Source organism: Mytilinidion resinicola (assembly GCF_010093595.1).
Source record: "Mytilinidion resinicola strain CBS 304.34 unplaced genomic scaffold BDZ99scaffold_21, whole genome shotgun sequence".
NCBI classification, from domain to species: domain Eukaryota; kingdom Fungi; phylum Ascomycota; class Dothideomycetes; order Mytilinidiales; family Mytilinidiaceae; genus Mytilinidion; species Mytilinidion resinicola.
This window is the reverse complement of record NW_022985457.1, coordinates 92,575-108,114: the sequence shown is the minus strand read 5'-3', so window position 1 is coordinate 108,114 and position 15,540 is coordinate 92,575. Positions and strand designations below refer to the sequence as shown.

The window sequence follows — 15,540 nt, the reverse complement described above, 5'->3', positions numbered from 1 at the left end:
TCAAAAGATTCTTATATTATACGTTTTCAATACTCAATCCTTAATAGCTGATATTTAAAAGTTTCGCCGCGATTAGTTTGGATTTGCCAAGGACAGTTCGAATTTTAGCGTTGCTTATGTAGGATTTTTACGCTTTCTTTTCGTTTTGTACGCGTTTTGTAAAAGCAATTTAATACTACTGCCGAAACCCTGTGTACAGAGAGGCGGCAATGTCCCATGGTAAGTCCCATAGCCTCGTAATCTCGCGCAATCACACCATTCAGGTAGGGCCAAGGGAAGTCGAACGTTTCGGAAAAGACACAACTAGTAAGTAGCGGAAGCTCTCTGTTCTGACGATCTAATAATATAGTCACGCATTTGCGTAGAGCGACGACTCCTGTGACATTCTTAGCAATAGCGCCAGGATGCCCGAGTACGATCTACAGTACTATCCTTACATCCAGACTTCTATGGACAATGCTTCGAGGCCACCGACAACGCAGCAATCGAACCGGCCGCCGCTCCCAACCCTCCGATCTACACATGTGCAAGCCCAAGAAGCAAGGGAAGAAGTGGCTAGATTCGATGCAGTCCTACAAGAGATTCTGAGGCAGAAAGAGATAGCAGGGGAGCATGCAGCCAGACAGGCTATTACCAGGATACAACACAAGGAAGCAGCAAAGAAAGCGGACCCAGCAAAGAAAGTAGAGGCAGCAAAGGCAGAAACTGATCAAGCTTCAGTAACACGAAGCCGAAGCTATGCACGAGCCCCGCTCTGTAGTCACCAAGTTCGGTGGATTTCAGTTCCAGGTCGCTCTCGCTGCGAGTACCATTCGTATTCTAAAAATGCCTACATAAACCCTTTTCGCTTCAGATGTCCTGAATACAAAACTGTCGCCTGCGGCCTCTGTATGAAAAAACTCAAGCGGGGAGACACGCTATAAGGTAGCTGCGTTAAGTACAAGTAAATGTAATATTTTTATTCTCGTTGGAACTCAAGAAGAGCAGAGCATCCGCTGTCAATGGCATATCTCTTAACAATGATTCTCTGTCTCACAGAATATTTCCGTCAAGCTCATTAAGCTAATACTTTTCCCTCAGCAGCGCGAATGGACGATAACGTTATGCCATGCATGGCAGCGCTCACGTGTACAGATTACAAGGTGCAGGACCGGACCTTGGAGCAGGTGGTATTACAACTGCGGGAGCTTTAGACCATGAACAACGTTCTCTATTGATATCATCTTGAAATCGCTTCTGCTTGCCGTTCAAAACCACCGAACGTCACACGAGAGTCGGAATCATTAGAAAGTTCATATAATTACTGAACGGTTGTCAATCTATGAACTGATACATGAACGAGAATTCCTTGCATTATTATCACCTTAACGTCTTACAAAATCAAATACATTAATCTGATTCCCAATCGCCATCAGCGTCGCGTGAATTCATAGGGCCATCATCGTCCTAATATCCAGACTCCCACGAATATTGCCCTCTTTTAAAGATCAAGTCGCCGACGAGATGACATTGTATCTTTTGATAGCCATATGGTAAGCATTTCTTGACCAGTTCCTCCGTCTCCGCATGGTCGTTAGCATCAACCTCAATTTTAGTTTCTCTCACCAAGTATTGACCAAGACATTGCATGTACGGCGGAAACCAATTGATCCAGCAATCCATCTCTTGCTTATGCGTAGGTGCACCATAATAACTTCTCTCTTTTACCGGTTGTTCTGCTACAATCCGCAGTCCCTTCAAATGAGGGAGCATACAACGCCACAATACATCGTCTACTCTATTTTCTGGCGTGTACGAAACACCCCTAGGCCGCGCAATAAGTAGTAAATACTTCATTCTTTGCCTGTTTTGGTGGGAGAAATTCTTCTTAAGGTAGGATTCGCCTTCTCCATGTAGATATAGCTTAAAGACATTATCTCCGTAGAGGACATCTAGAGCTTCCTCGCTGATTTGCTTCGAGAGAAGGAAAATGCTGTTCTAGTTTTTGATCAGATCCCAAGAAGCACTGCTGATGTGTTAGTTGCAGTCCTCAAACTCTTGAGTGGAGTCATACAGAAAATCGTCCGTCAGATGGTGATTATCCTCAACATTGTCCTCCGAATCTTAGACGTACTCAACATCGTCCTCAAAATCCTGACCATCTTCTAAATCGGGTAGCCATTGAGGTATAAAGCATAGATGTGCCACTTCGATGATGCGCTTTCGAGGAATGCAGTGGTAGTAGATCTGCAGAAGGATTTCGAACGGAAGACGTAGTAGACCGGTAGGGGCTGGTGTCTTAGGAGGCAGCCTGAGCTTCTCTAGCATCTCCATGCGCTTGCGAAGAACTTCTAAGCACCTTTCGAACCTCTCTGCCAATGCTGCGTTGCTATCGCTTTCCATGGCGCAATAGGGAGAATGAAGATGGTATAATCGATACCAAAAGGTGGGGACTTGGATGTGAGGTAACACTGTTGTGCCAGAGCGTGCGATCGAGCGTACTTTGCGCCAACAAACTATGTGGAGTCAAAACGTTAAAGACTCTATCTTGAATGATATCGAGAGAGCACTACCTTTGTAGTATAAATGTGCAAGTTAAGTGCGGGGCTTGTGAGTGCGGGGAAGATCACTTGCAGAGTGTGGCTGAGAATGTGGCATGGTAAAATTCTAGAAGCTTCTATGCCAAACTGCCACGTGTCCCCTCGACTTGCTGCAACTCTGTCGTTCCTTTCCCTTTCACGATCATCATCACCAATCGTAGAATGGACGCCGCAAGTATCGCACTAGCGGAAGGTCTTGGGCCAAATGAGCCCAGATCGTATAGAGCCTTATCAAAATGCCACAGGGTCGCTTGCACAACCCTATGGAACCGCGCACATAGACAACCCTTAAAGGAAGACAAAGCCAAAGGCCAACAGTATCTCACCCCTATGGAAGAGAAAGCCCTTACTAAATACTCGATACATATGTCTACTATAGGATACCCTGTTCGAATCAAGTATATCCCCTCACTTGCATTCGTTATTGCACGTCAACGCACCACAAATACAAAAATCAAGCCTCCAAGTACGAGTTGGATCGAGGCCTTCAAGCGACGTAATCCAGTGCTCCGCAAAGATGGGGTCCCATCTGCAAGACGAAGTACCCCAGACTCCAGTTACACCAGCAACTCCAGCAACAGTAGAGGCTCTCATATCACTACGCGGCTTAATTGAACAGGACGCTCATAAGCTTGAAGAGGCAAGCAAACAGCGCCTACAAAGGCGGTTACAGAAATTCTCCAATGCCGCCCAAATATTCCTTGCCGAACGAACCCTCCTTCAAGACGAGAACCAACTCTTGTTTAAACAGAACAACGAAGCCAAGGTTCGCCGATCGACCAAGTCAACCGTTATAGGGAAGGCGAAGGTGATGAGCTATGAGGATATTGAGGAGGCACGAGAGAAGCGTGCGGCGAAAGAACAAGCTGCTTCGGACAAGAGGGAACGTGGACAGAAGCGCGCTGCAAAAAGGGAAGATACTGCGGACAAGGGAAAACGCTCTCAGAAGCGTAAGGCTCCTGCTCCAAAGGGAGATTCACAGCCAAGGGCCAAAGTAGTGCGGATAAGCGAAGCGCCAGAGGCAGCGAGGGCCCCAGTGGTGTGGATGAGTGAAGAACAGGTTGCCCCAGTGGCGCGAATGTATTGAGATTGTCGTACGAAGAAGGTAGAATCATTGCGCGATCACGGCGGAGCGAAGTAGAAATTGCTATAGTAGATTAGGAGAAAGTTGGGCATTTGTTCGAAAATACCAATCGTGACAAAACTCAGTCATAGTCTGAATCATTCTCCCAATAAGGGTCATGTCGTCGACGATAATATTCGTCCAGCCACTGTTCCTTTTCCGTCTCTTCTTCCATCTCCTGCTCTCGTTGTAAATATTCATTATCATATGCATTACAACCTCTTCATTGTCAAACTCGACTCGATCATCAATGGAGATCCAAACCCTCTTCGGAAGCCTTGTGATCCTAACAGTCCATCCAATATCGCGCATCTTCTTCGTCAGGCCATCGCTTGGGTCATCTTCGGGGTACTCCTCAAAATTAATCATAATCTCTTTCAGGGAATGAATAGCCTTGAATCGTGTGTTGAGTAAATCCAACGCCTCTGATGCGATTGCCCAATCGTCGAGCGCATAGTTGCAATGTTCGAGTGGTACCAATAATTCGAGAGTCTTAATGTTTGTGCAGGTCTTCCTGATGAGCTCTAGATTTTCGATGTGCACTTCATCAAGCCTAGCTCTTTCGGGTACGGGATAGTTGAAGGTGGGAAAGGGAATACAGATATGGTGAATTAGCTTGCTTTGCGATCCGATTTGGATAAGAAAGGGCGCGACGTGAGCTCGAATCGGAAGAGACGGTGCGGAGCCGAATACTTCAGGGAATTGGAATCGATTCTTGGAATAGAGTAGCGGACTGGCTTCGTTATACACCTTGCTGCTCAAACGAAGAACAGCAGGATGGAGTCTATCCCTTCGAGATCGTAAGAGGGGGGGCAGCGGAGGGCCGAAATTCGCTACGAACTTGATCGGCTCGAGAAGAACGAGGAGTTCCGAATAGATTTTGAGCCGGATCTCAGTAGCGACATCTAAGAAGCCCATTTGCGTTCAGCAATGATAGTGGTGTTCAGATGAGAAAATCTGTCTCACTCGCCATATCGCGGGGCTAGATTTGTTCCTCGATGCGGGGAAATCTGCTTTACCTAAGAAGGTTAGTCTGCTAATGCTATTCTGGGAACTAGAGAGTCTTGATCAACAGTGGTGATATACCATAAAATGCTTATGTAAATATTCCATAACTGTATATTTAGCCAAAAATGAAAGGTTGATCGGTCGCAAGTACTATCCTGTGTGGTGGAATTTTTTGAAATTGCTTGCAGCACAACGAACACTTTAGAGGAAGGCTTTCTAATATTTCAATATGGCTAAGAAGTGTAGCTTATTCCTATTTTCAATCTTTTAGAAAGGAAAATCAATGTTGGTACTGTAATAGCAGGGGTGTTTTTTTGTCGCGTTCAAGAAGCATTCTAAGCATTCCGCCGAAATTAGTAGGCTGATAACCACACATGTGTATTTTATATAATTAGAATAATTCTAAGCATTAAGAAATAGTTAGAGAGTATTACTATAATAGAAGTTTTATTATTAGAACGTGTGCGCGGACTTTGAGTCGCTGTAAAGTTAAAGTACCTCGGATTTGTTCCATCACGTTAGGTGTTCCATCGCGCCCGGGGGGAGGTTAGGTGCTATTTTCAGATGCTTACAAGCTTTGAAGAAGGTATCTGCCTTCATGCCTGCGGATTGCAGAAAAAACATATAATCCGTCGAATTTGTATACTATACAATATTTGCTGCATAATCCTGGGGTCTTGCTATGCGAATAGTATTGTTTAGCAAGCCATTTTTCAGATATGAAAGAGATTAGTTGTATGGAACCTTGATGCGCTAGAAATTCTGCATTATATCGGTAGAAAGATACAACGATTTGGCAAAAGAAGAAATATAGTTATTCAGAGGTTGTGAAATGACGCCCGAAAGCTTCTTCGAAAGATGCCTCAAGTTCCAACATAAGCGAAGATACTTATACGCACTAGAAGGTGGACAATAAAGCGGAGGGACTACACTCCTACAGGAATGGGGAGCGCTACCCGTACACCCCCTTTTCACTACACGTATACCCCCTAATCGCTACATATACACCCCCCCTTCTTGGCGCTTCACCGCCTTCTAATTGGCTCGGAGTACTACTCCGTAGTCTCCGATTCGCTCGCTTAACTCGCTTACTAATTCCGAATGCTCTCTCCAAATGCGGCCATGTACAACACAAGCAATTACATTAGGACGAGCCTAATCACCACCCCCCTTTTTGCTACGCATTACCCCCCTTTTTACTACGTATCACCCCCCCTATATTAGGTCTAGCTCCGGCCCGTATAAATATTGTTCCACCAATTAAACTCACTTACTTGCCCGCTCTGTACTTAATTCGAATTTACATTACCTACGTACTCTCTTTTAATGCATTAATACTATTTCCTCTATATCATCACTTTAACACCATATACCTACGGCCGCCCCCTTAGGGCCGCCATGCGTCCGTTGATAAAGGTATAAAGTTAATTAATGCGTGGGCAAAGCGCGAAGGCTATGCGATCGTTAAATACAATAAAAAAAATAGATAAGCGCATGCCCTCCCAAGTGCGCAAGGTAATAGTTTAATGCGAATGCGCAGGAGTATATAAGCCAGCTAATAGGAAGCGCTAAACCTGTTTAAAGAAGTCTAATTGCCTTATAAAAGAATGCTTTACAAGAGACCTATAGCTAGGTAATTAGTTCGTTAAGGTTATAGTTTCTGCGCATAATTATAAGCTATATAACCCTAAGAATAGAGCTCCAGCTAATTACCGAGATCTTAATAAGGATACTATCCGAACTATCTATAACTAGCTAGAAGAACGCACGCCTATAGGTGCTATATTCAACAACCTTATAGCTAAGGTGTAACGGGTCGTCTCTTCTATACCTTCTAAGTGTCTTACACTAAGGCAGGGTATAGGCAAGTCGTTGTCGGGGTGCAATAGTCTTTAAAAGGTAAGGCAAGATCAATCTTAGGTATAAAACGGGGTTGTTACTTCCAATAGGTAGTATTAAAGTCTTAAGTTAAACACAAGGTTCCTATCTATACAAAGGAGCGTCCCTTTATATAAAAGCTCCGTCCTAAGAAAACCTCTTACTTATATAGCTCTACGGGCTTATAGTCCTTAAGCGTCTCGAGCTTAATAAGCGCTCGCACGGCTCTATGCTTACTTCCCGTTGCGAGCCTGGCGAGCTATTACGTGACCCTGTTCTCGTAATGTCCCACTCTTAGATTGTTCCCATCCACCAGCAGTTTGTAGGGGAATCCAGGATCCCTATGCGTCCTACACGTAACCCCCTTAGTCCCGTGACTTAGTTCTGTGTTATCAGTCTTATCTGCTTGCTTATCTCCGCAAGTGCCTCTGTGCTCGGGTTGTTTATATTACAGGTTATAACACTTGCTCCCCCTTCTAAGGCTTTCGGCCCAAAAGTATTTCCGTGGTGGGGTCTCGGATAAGTAGCTGGCGATGCCCTATCTGTTGGGCCGTCATCGTGCTATTCTATTTCTTCTTTTACCATGTCCAACGCTTTAAAAGCCAAGAAATAAGAAAGCTATCTCATGCTTGCTAATCGTATTGCCGCGTCTGGTTTAAAAGTTATGCCTTATTCCCGGTGCAAGTCTCGGGGTTTATCGTATATAGTTTCTACACCTAACTCGGATTATTGTGCCGCCTGCGTTCGGGCGCAACAATTAAACTGTGATGTCGCTAGCATCTTAGCAGCTGCCTGTAAGTTGCTGTAGTCTATTATTATATTTGCTTGTGTTCTATCTAACCTTCCCAGGGCGAAAGTTATCCTATAATAAGGACAAACTTTGTTGTAAGGAGTCTAAGACTCGCGCGACTCTGTCTTCTCTGTTAGAGGCTTAGAGGGCGGCTATAACAAAGCTTAATCATCTAGATTCTTAAAAGGAACTATTGCATAAGCGTGGTAAGGAGATAATGCGTTGTGGTTTCGAGACTCTAGAAGAGCTTAAGGAAAATAATCGGAAGGAGGCTAAGCAGAAAAAACAAGAGCGTGTCAAGCAGGAAGGCTTGCCTTCTTCCTCGGGGATTATTAGGTATTCTTCTTTCTCCTTAGGTGTGCTGGGCACTGCCAGCCGTCGGTTCCGTTGCCATGCATTCTAATTATATAGCAGTAGCATTCCTTCTCCGGGTTCCTTTAATCCTTCCTAGTTAAACAGTGCGCTGTCGCCGTCTTTCTAGGCTGTTCCGGATTCTGGCGGTGAAACTGCTGCAGGAGTTCCTAACAGTTCGCCAAACTTTTAACCGGTTCCTATGTGTTCTCGGAGGTGCCGTATCCTTTCCACTTAATTAGGTACTCTATTTACTAACCGTGCTGTTGGGAATCCAGGATTTACTTAACCTTATATTTATTATCGTCGTCAACCTCTATATTGTTTTCTAGCTTGGCGTTTAATAGTGCGGGTTCTAGTAGCGATACGTGGAAGACCGGGTGTATTTTTATCCTGTTGGGTAGCCTAAGCTTATAGTTTACTGGGCTAATAATATCCTGTATTTTAAATAGTCCAATCTTAATATAGTCTAACTTTATACTTAGTTATTTTATTTTAATATTTTTGCGGAGTAGGTAGACTCTATCTCCCCTCTTAAAGGTTGGTGCAACACTCCGGTGTTAGTTGTAATATTTTGCTAACCTTAGCGTTAGGAATTAGATATCTATTAAGAGCTGCTCCTGTAGCTCTTTAATATTTTCGACTAATAGTAGTGCCCTCTAGGCCTTTATACTGTCGAGTCGGGGTTCTTAATACGCCTCTAGATCGAAACTATAGTTTGCAAAGAAGGGTAATACCTTTGTTATCTCCGTAGATGCGCTATTATAGGCGAATTAGGCTATTAGTAGTAGCAATACCTAATTATTCTGCCTGTAGTTAATATAGTATTATAGGTACTATTCTAAAGTCTAATTAAGCCTTTCCGTTTACCTGTCCGTTTAAGGGTGAAACACCGTGGAAAGCTTATGCTTTATTCCTAGTTGTGTAGTAAGGGTCTGCTAGAATTTCGATATAAAGAGCTTATCTCGGTTTAAAATTATCTTCTAGGGTAGCCCGTAGTTGCTAACAATATACTTTAAAAAGGCGTAGGCCAGATCCTCTGCTGTTAATACTTCTTAGTAAGGGATAAAGTATATATATTTAGTTAGTCGGTCTATAACTACTAGTATTGCGTTGTACTTTATGCCTATTATAGGTTTAATAGACTGTAGTAGCTTAACTATAAAGTTCTATACAATGGATTTCTATGCTTTTTCCAGTATAGAAGGACTCTTTATTAGTCTATACGGTGCGTGTTATACCGACTTATTCTTTGCGTATTCGCATTTGTATATAATTTTCTCCGTTAGTTTCCGGAGTCCGGGGAAATAGAATGTCCTTGCAATTCTTTCCCGTATCTTTTCCACTCCCTAGTGCCTGTATACTGGTGTACTGTAGAATTTCTTAACAAGCTCTTCTTATAAGGTCTTAGGTATAAATATCTTGTTCTGTAAGGTAATAATACTGTCCTAGATTTCTCCGTGTTCTTAGTTTATAGGTTCTAGGCGCAAACTTTGCCAGTTATAACCTGCTAAATCCCGGCTTTCTTAATCTACCTTCTGTGCTGCCTTAATTTGCTTATACTACTTGTTATCCTCGGACCTGTAAGTAACTGCTACCTGTGCGTGGTTAAATTTAAGGGTTCCTAGACTTGTTTCCTTAAGTATAGGTTGCCTAGTCTTCTCGGTTCCTTCTATATAGTCCGGCCTTCTGCTAAGTATATCTATATAAGCGTTTTCAGATCCTTTTCTATATATAATCCTAAAATTAAAGGTTCCTAGTTTTTCTAACCATCTTTTCTATCTTCCGTTTAACTCCTTAGTTATAGTAAAGTATATTAGATTTTTATAGTCTGTATATACTTATATTATATATACTGCCCCTTTAAGGTAAACCCTCTACTGTTTAAATACTTCTATTATAGCCAGCAGTTCCTTATTATAGATGTTGTAGTTTAGCTTAGCTGTGCTTAGCTTCTGTAAGTAGAACACTATAGGATGCAGTTTCCCTTGTTTATCTAGTTGGTTAAGTATTGCTCCCACTGCCTTATCCAACGCATTACTTTTAATAGTAACCGGTTTTTATAGATTAAAGATTGCTAACACTGGCTTTAAAGTAAATTATGCCTTTAGTTTATTAAATACACCTTATACTTCCGAGGTCTATTAGTATTTAATATCCTTTCTAGTAAGTTCTATAAGTAGCTCTGCAATTTTCGAGTAGCCCTTAATAAATTACCTGTAGTAATTAGCTAACCTAAGGAACAACTGTAGTTCCTTTAAATTCGCGGGCTCCGGCTATTTTTAGATAGAGGACACCTTACCTTCTTCTATCTTAATCTGTCCTGGACTAATAACGCATCCCAAAAATCCGACTCTCTAGCTATAGAACTCGCACTTATCCGGGTTTGCTGCAAGGTTGTATTCTTTAAGTCTTTTAAGTACCTTTCGCACGTGTATTCTGTGTTCGCTTAGCGTTTCTAAGTATATAAGGATATTGTTAAGGTATGCCACTGTAAACCGATCTAAGTAGCCCCTTAACGCTAAGTTAACTACTGCCTAAAATATTGCTGGTGCGTTAGTAAGCCTAAATAGTATTACTATATACTTAAAGTATCCGTATTAAGTTCTAAAAGCCGTCTTCTACTTTTCTCCTTCTCTTATCTAAATTAAGTAATACCCTTCGCGTAGGTTTATCTTTATAAAGTACTTAGCCTTATATAGTTAGTTTTTAAGTTTAGAGATTAAAGGTAATAAATAGCAGTTTTTAATTATAATCTTATTTAGTTGCCTATAGTCTATATAAAGGCGTAGCTTGCTGTTTAGTTTTAGGATAAATATTACAGGGTAACCTGCAGGCAATTCTAATAGTCTAATAAATCCTTGCTTTAGGTTCTTTTCCAGGTATTCTTCCAGCACTTCCAGCTTATTCTAGGCTAGTAAATAGATTAGTCTAAACTGCGGTTGTTCGCCTAGTATTAGGGGAATATAGTAATCCTAAGGTTAGTACTTTAGTAATATATCCTGAACCTTTTCTATAAAGATTCCTCGGAATTTATTATATTCTTCTGGCATATCTAGTACTTTTACTGCCTTAGCTACTTGCCGGCTGCTTAGGGGTCTAGGCTACTGTTGGCTTGCTGCCCTATTTTCTCCTTAGGCTTTCTTACCTTTTAAGGTGTCTGTATTAATATTTTATTTTTGCTTAGGCTTATCCTAGCGCGGGGTGCCTTTTAGTCCACTTTCCGATTAGATCTTTACTTTACTAGACTTCTAGTTAACTTAGGGGTTATACTGCTTTAGCTATAGTATACCTAAGATTATATTATATCTCGCCGTGTCGGTTATATTTATGCTAATAGTTTCTCTATATTCCTTAATCTATATAACTTCTAGTCGAGTTTCTATAGTTACTTATCTATTACTATGTTGTATAGGTGTGCTATCCACTGTATATAGTCTATAGGGTCTGTTTTTCTATTGCTAAGGGATTTAGTTTCTCCTAATAAAGTTGTGGGATATAAAATTTCCTTGCGCGCTACTGTCCAGCAGTGCTTTCGCCGGGTTCCTACTAATTTTAACCGATAGGATTACGTGTCTATAGTTCTAAATAGGAATAGAGTTAGGCTGCATCGCCGGGTTCCTTTTTTTCTCTATAATATAGGTTTTTCCCACTAGAGTGGCGATGGTCGCGGTTTGCGTTCCTTTATCTTTAGCTGCTCCGTAGGACCTTATTCTTAGCTGCTCTGGCCGTCCTGTTGCTTAAGCGCCTGCTTGTTTTTTAGCTGTTCTTATAGCCAATAGTTTGCATATTTTATTTCGCAATATACTAGGCACAAGTCCTAATAGCATATTTGCCAGTCTTTACCTTTCCTATATTCTATTAGGTACTAAGGGTCTAGAACTATAGTAGCTACTCCTATAAGCTTATCTTTCTTACCTATAATATAGTGCTCTGTTTCCTTAAACAGTACTAGTTGTATAATAATATAATATCTTATCCGATATAGGTACTATCCTTAATATTTCTTATATATTACGTGCTCGTCGCATTTATCTTTAATATATAATACCTAAGATATCTGTCTATAAAGTGGGTGGTTTCTATCCAGCTGTTTGTCTTCCTTATTATAGACGCCTGTTTCCCTAATAGGGTGTAAAGCTCTGTAGATCTTAATCTTAGTTTGTTTTCTATATAGCTCTAGCAGTTCTTGCTCTGGCCCGATGCTAATTTCTCTATTACTAGACTAGTCTTCCGGTTCTCGGTCTTTATTACTGTTATAGTATTCCTTACTATCCTTAACAGGTGATTTATTGTCCAGTTCTTACTAGATATTGCGGCTTAGGCCTTCTAATATATCTAATCCTGCGCGGGTTCCTGCGCCGATAGTTGTTGCTGATATTCCTGCGGCTGCAGCTATTCTTACTTCTTCTTCTCTGGCGAGCTGTCCTGTAACTCTTCCTATAGCTCTTAGAAATTAGTGGCTTACTAGTGCTCTAGGTTCTGCGCCCGTTATAGCGTCTTTAGCTTCTTACGCTTCTTATCCCTTATTAAGGCGTGCGAGAATCTCTCTTGCGCTTTATTTATACGTGGCTACGACTCTATCGACCTGTACTTCTATATCTAGTAACTCGGCCTTACTATTATCTAGTAGCTCGGGTATATTAGTTTAGGGTTCTAATTACAGTTCGATTATTTAGAACGCCTTATCCGTTTCTAACAGGTAGTTAATTTCTATACTCTTAACTTTTACGTCGGCGTAGTAGTTGTCTATAGGGTTGCTATTATACTTTTTATTCCTTATTATAGCAATAGTTTATCCCTTTACCTTTTGCATTAGATAGTACCCTATTGCCTACTTATCTAACTAATAGGTAAAGCAGTTATTATTATAGCACGCGGTCTATAATATGGAATTGTGGCGGTCTATATTCGGTTTTGCTATAACTGCTGCTGTTCGGGTGTTCCTGGAGCACTTGTTCGCAAAGTGTCCCTATTCTCCGCATAATAGGCACGCGCTGTTGCGTCTTCTTTCTTACCTTTCTTTGTCGGTAATTGGTTTACCCTTCTAGTTATTGTGTTGTTTTGCAATATTAATCTCTATGCAATCTCTATAGTTGCGGTTAGTTACTCTTAGCTTTGGTCTGGCCAGTTGGGCGTAAAAATAAAGTCCTTTTTTATCTGCCCGTTCTAGTTGTCGCTTATACTGTCGACTGTCGATTTATATTGCTATTTCCTTAAGTTTATAGAGTATTAGAGGCCTCTCGCCTTATATAATTTTGTCCTTAACATCTTTTTTAAGACCTCTATAATACTGTACTTACAGAGCCTTATCTCCCTATAATAGCTTAGACGCGATTTGTATAAATTCTAAAGTATAGCGGCTGGTTAAGCCCTTCTGCTTTAGAACTGCTATTTTCTGTTCTGCTGTCCGTTCCTTATTAGTGTCTCCGAAGGTTATCTAAAGTGCTAACTTAAAGTATCCGTAGTTGCTAAACATAATATTGGTTTCTAGTTTCCGATTATCTGCGTTAGTGTTGCTAAGCCAGTCTATAAGTATCGGGTTAAACTAGTTAAACACTTCTTTCTTTAAGAAGGTGGCTGCTATGCAGACCTTGTCCGATTTAAATTTAAGGTTACTCTAATTTATACGCAGGTATAGCCTTATCTGCGTTATAAATGCTTATAGAGCTCCTTTCTCCCTAGTAAACTCTTTAGGCTTGTTTATCTTGTAGCCTCTATAGCTAACTATCCTAGTAGTGGTAAGCTCCCCTTAGACGGTCTGGAGATTTCCCTATAGGGCTATAATCTCTTTATCCTTAGTATTGCTGGCTTCTTCCAGTGTTTATATTTGTGTAAGCAACGCTTACATACATGTTGCTACTTCGGTTATAGTTAGGGTTAGTCCAGCAGTCGTGCTACCTAAAGGGGTTAGTAGGGCTATCTTAATTAATCGTCTGTATACGACTCCTTTAATATAGCGGTGTTTAAAGTGTAACAGGTTGTCTCTTCTATACCTTCTAAGTATCTTATACTAAGGCAGGGTATAGGTAAGTTATTATCGGGGTGTAATAGTCTTTAAAAGGTAAGGCAAGATTAATCTTAGGTATAAAACGGGGTTATTACTTCTAATAGGTAGTATTAAAGTCTTAAGTTAAACATAAGGTTCCTATCTATGCAAAGGAGCGTCCCTTTATATAAAAGCTCCGTTCTAAGAAAACCTCTTGCTTATATAGCTCTACGGGCTCATAGTCCTCGAGCGTCTCGAGCTTAATAAGCGCTCGCACGGCTCTATGCTTACTTCCCGTTGCGAGCCTGGCGAGCCATCACGTGACCCTGTTCTCGTGATGTCCTACTCTTAGATTGTTCCTATCCACCAGCAGTCCGTGGGGGAATCCAGGATCCCTATGCGTCCTACACGTGACCCCCTTGGTCCCGTAACTTGGTTCTGTATTATCAGTCTTATCTGCTTACTTATCTCCGCGAGTGCCTCTGTGCTCGGGTTGTTCGTATTACGGGTTGTAATATAAGGGTAAAAAGGTAATAATAAAGAACGTATATAATAAGCGCGCAGAATAGAAGAAAATAAAGCTTAAAAAGCTTACTTTAAGTTAGGCTATACTTAAGGTGCTTAAGGAATACAGCGGTAATAACCTAGACGCTTATTACTACTATAAATACGAGCTAAATAAAGTAAACCGCGTCCGCTACTTATACTTTATATATTCTAAGAGTTTAAAAATGCTCTAACAGCACCCGGATATTATTTTTCTTAATTATACCTATAAAACTAATTGCTTTAAAATGCCGCTTTTATATATTAACAGCGTAAACAATTAAAATAAGAACTATAAGCTAGAATACTGTTTCCTTTTAAAGGAAAAAGAGGAGGACTATATTTTTACAGTGCGCGAGCTTTACCTTATATACCAGCGCCTAGGAGTTTTACTAGGCGTTTTTATTACTAATAAAGAGCTCGCACTTAAGAATGCGCTAGCTAAATTCTTTCCTACTATTCCTTATATTCTGTGCAAATAGCACGTGCAAAAGAATATTACTAGCAAGGCTATAGCTATTTAAAAGGATAATAAGCGGCAGGTAATAGATACTATAGATCTACAGGCCGCAGTATATACCTTTTAAAATCTAATAGTAGCTAAAATTAAAGCTATATAGAAAGATCGGAAAAAGTTTATTAATAAGTTTAATTTCTGCCTTATAGAACCTATAGAGGCCGCGTTTAAGGCTGCTTAAAAGAAAATAGAATTAGATTATATATATAACAGTATTGCCCGTTACACGCGCTACGCCGTGGCGTAGCTTGCCCCTAGCCCTACTAGCCTTAGCTCGCGGCCCGTCCTATATATAGACCTGCCTCTGCCCCTGCTTCTGCTCTTTACTAATTCTCTTAATTTATTATATAGCTATACGTAGCTATTATTAATTAAATCTAATACTTATTTATCTTACGTTTATATCTAATATATCGTCGTTATAATAATATAAATAAATAAGCCCTAGTTAATTACCTTACTAAAAAGTAGTAGCCTTTTTAATTGTTATAGTATTGATTATAGCCTCCCTCTAAGCATTAATCCCCTAACACCTTATTCCCGCATACGTGCGCACGCGTGCGCCACGCGCCTGCCACCTAATTCCCGATTTTATTAGGGCCACGCGCTATATACAAGCCCTTTTTCTCGTCTTGTATATAGCCTAGCTCCTGTCCCTAATTTAGTTCGGTATTTTAACGTTTTATAACTAACCACAGTAATAGCACGTAGTTATCCTTCTTTAAATCTAATACTTATCTATCTCGCGTTTAAATGCCC

The 15,540-nt window shown here is 40.9% G+C and overlaps 5 protein-coding genes across 5 annotated transcripts; 3 read left to right on the top strand and 2 right to left on the bottom strand.

Annotated features, from left to right (window-relative positions):
- Positions 1 to 240: 240 nt before the first annotated feature.
- On the top strand, positions 241 to 1,252 carry BDZ99DRAFT_147094 (uncharacterized protein). Its single transcript, XM_033712748.1, has 3 exons — positions 241 to 306; positions 350 to 949; positions 1,084 to 1,252. The coding sequence occupies exon 2, from the start codon at positions 405 to 407 to the stop codon at positions 921 to 923; it is 519 nt and encodes a 172-aa protein (XP_033571488.1). The 5' UTR covers positions 241 to 306; positions 350 to 404; the 3' UTR covers positions 924 to 949; positions 1,084 to 1,252.
- Positions 1,253 to 1,446: 194 nt separating this feature from the next.
- Positions 1,447 to 2,307, bottom strand: BDZ99DRAFT_397596 (uncharacterized protein; the record flags this gene model as incomplete). The annotated part of the gene is made up of 2 exons (XM_033716056.1): positions 1,447 to 1,977; positions 2,119 to 2,307. 2 exons carry the CDS (start codon positions 2,305 to 2,307, stop codon positions 1,447 to 1,449), a joined length of 720 nt encoding a protein of 239 aa, XP_033571487.1.
- A 398-nt stretch (positions 2,308 to 2,705) lies between these two features.
- Positions 2,706 to 3,885, top strand: BDZ99DRAFT_467223 (uncharacterized protein). Its single transcript, XM_033720972.1, has one exon. It carries the CDS (start codon positions 3,097 to 3,099, stop codon positions 3,664 to 3,666), a length of 570 nt encoding a protein of 189 aa, XP_033571485.1. The 5' UTR covers positions 2,706 to 3,096; the 3' UTR covers positions 3,667 to 3,885.
- Positions 2,742 to 3,083, top strand: BDZ99DRAFT_372674 (uncharacterized protein; the record flags this gene model as incomplete). The annotated part of the gene is made up of 1 exon (XM_033714841.1): positions 2,742 to 3,083. A coding segment is annotated over one exon (342 nt), but the record flags the coding sequence as incomplete, so codon positions are not given.
- BDZ99DRAFT_525357 (uncharacterized protein) lies at positions 3,785 to 4,620 on the bottom strand (the record flags this gene model as incomplete). The annotated part of the gene is made up of 2 exons (XM_033725985.1): positions 3,785 to 3,880; positions 3,919 to 4,620. 2 exons carry the CDS (start codon positions 4,618 to 4,620, stop codon positions 3,785 to 3,787), a joined length of 798 nt encoding a protein of 265 aa, XP_033571484.1.
- Positions 4,621 to 15,540: the final 10,920 nt, after the last annotated feature.

Coding starts and splice junctions, on each gene's coding strand:
- BDZ99DRAFT_147094 (XM_033712748.1), top strand. CDS start 405: ATGCCCGAGTACGATCTACAGTACTATCCTTACATCCAGACTTCTATG.
- BDZ99DRAFT_467223 (XM_033720972.1), top strand. CDS start 3,097: ATGGGGTCCCATCTGCAAGACGAAGTACCCCAGACTCCAGTTACACCA.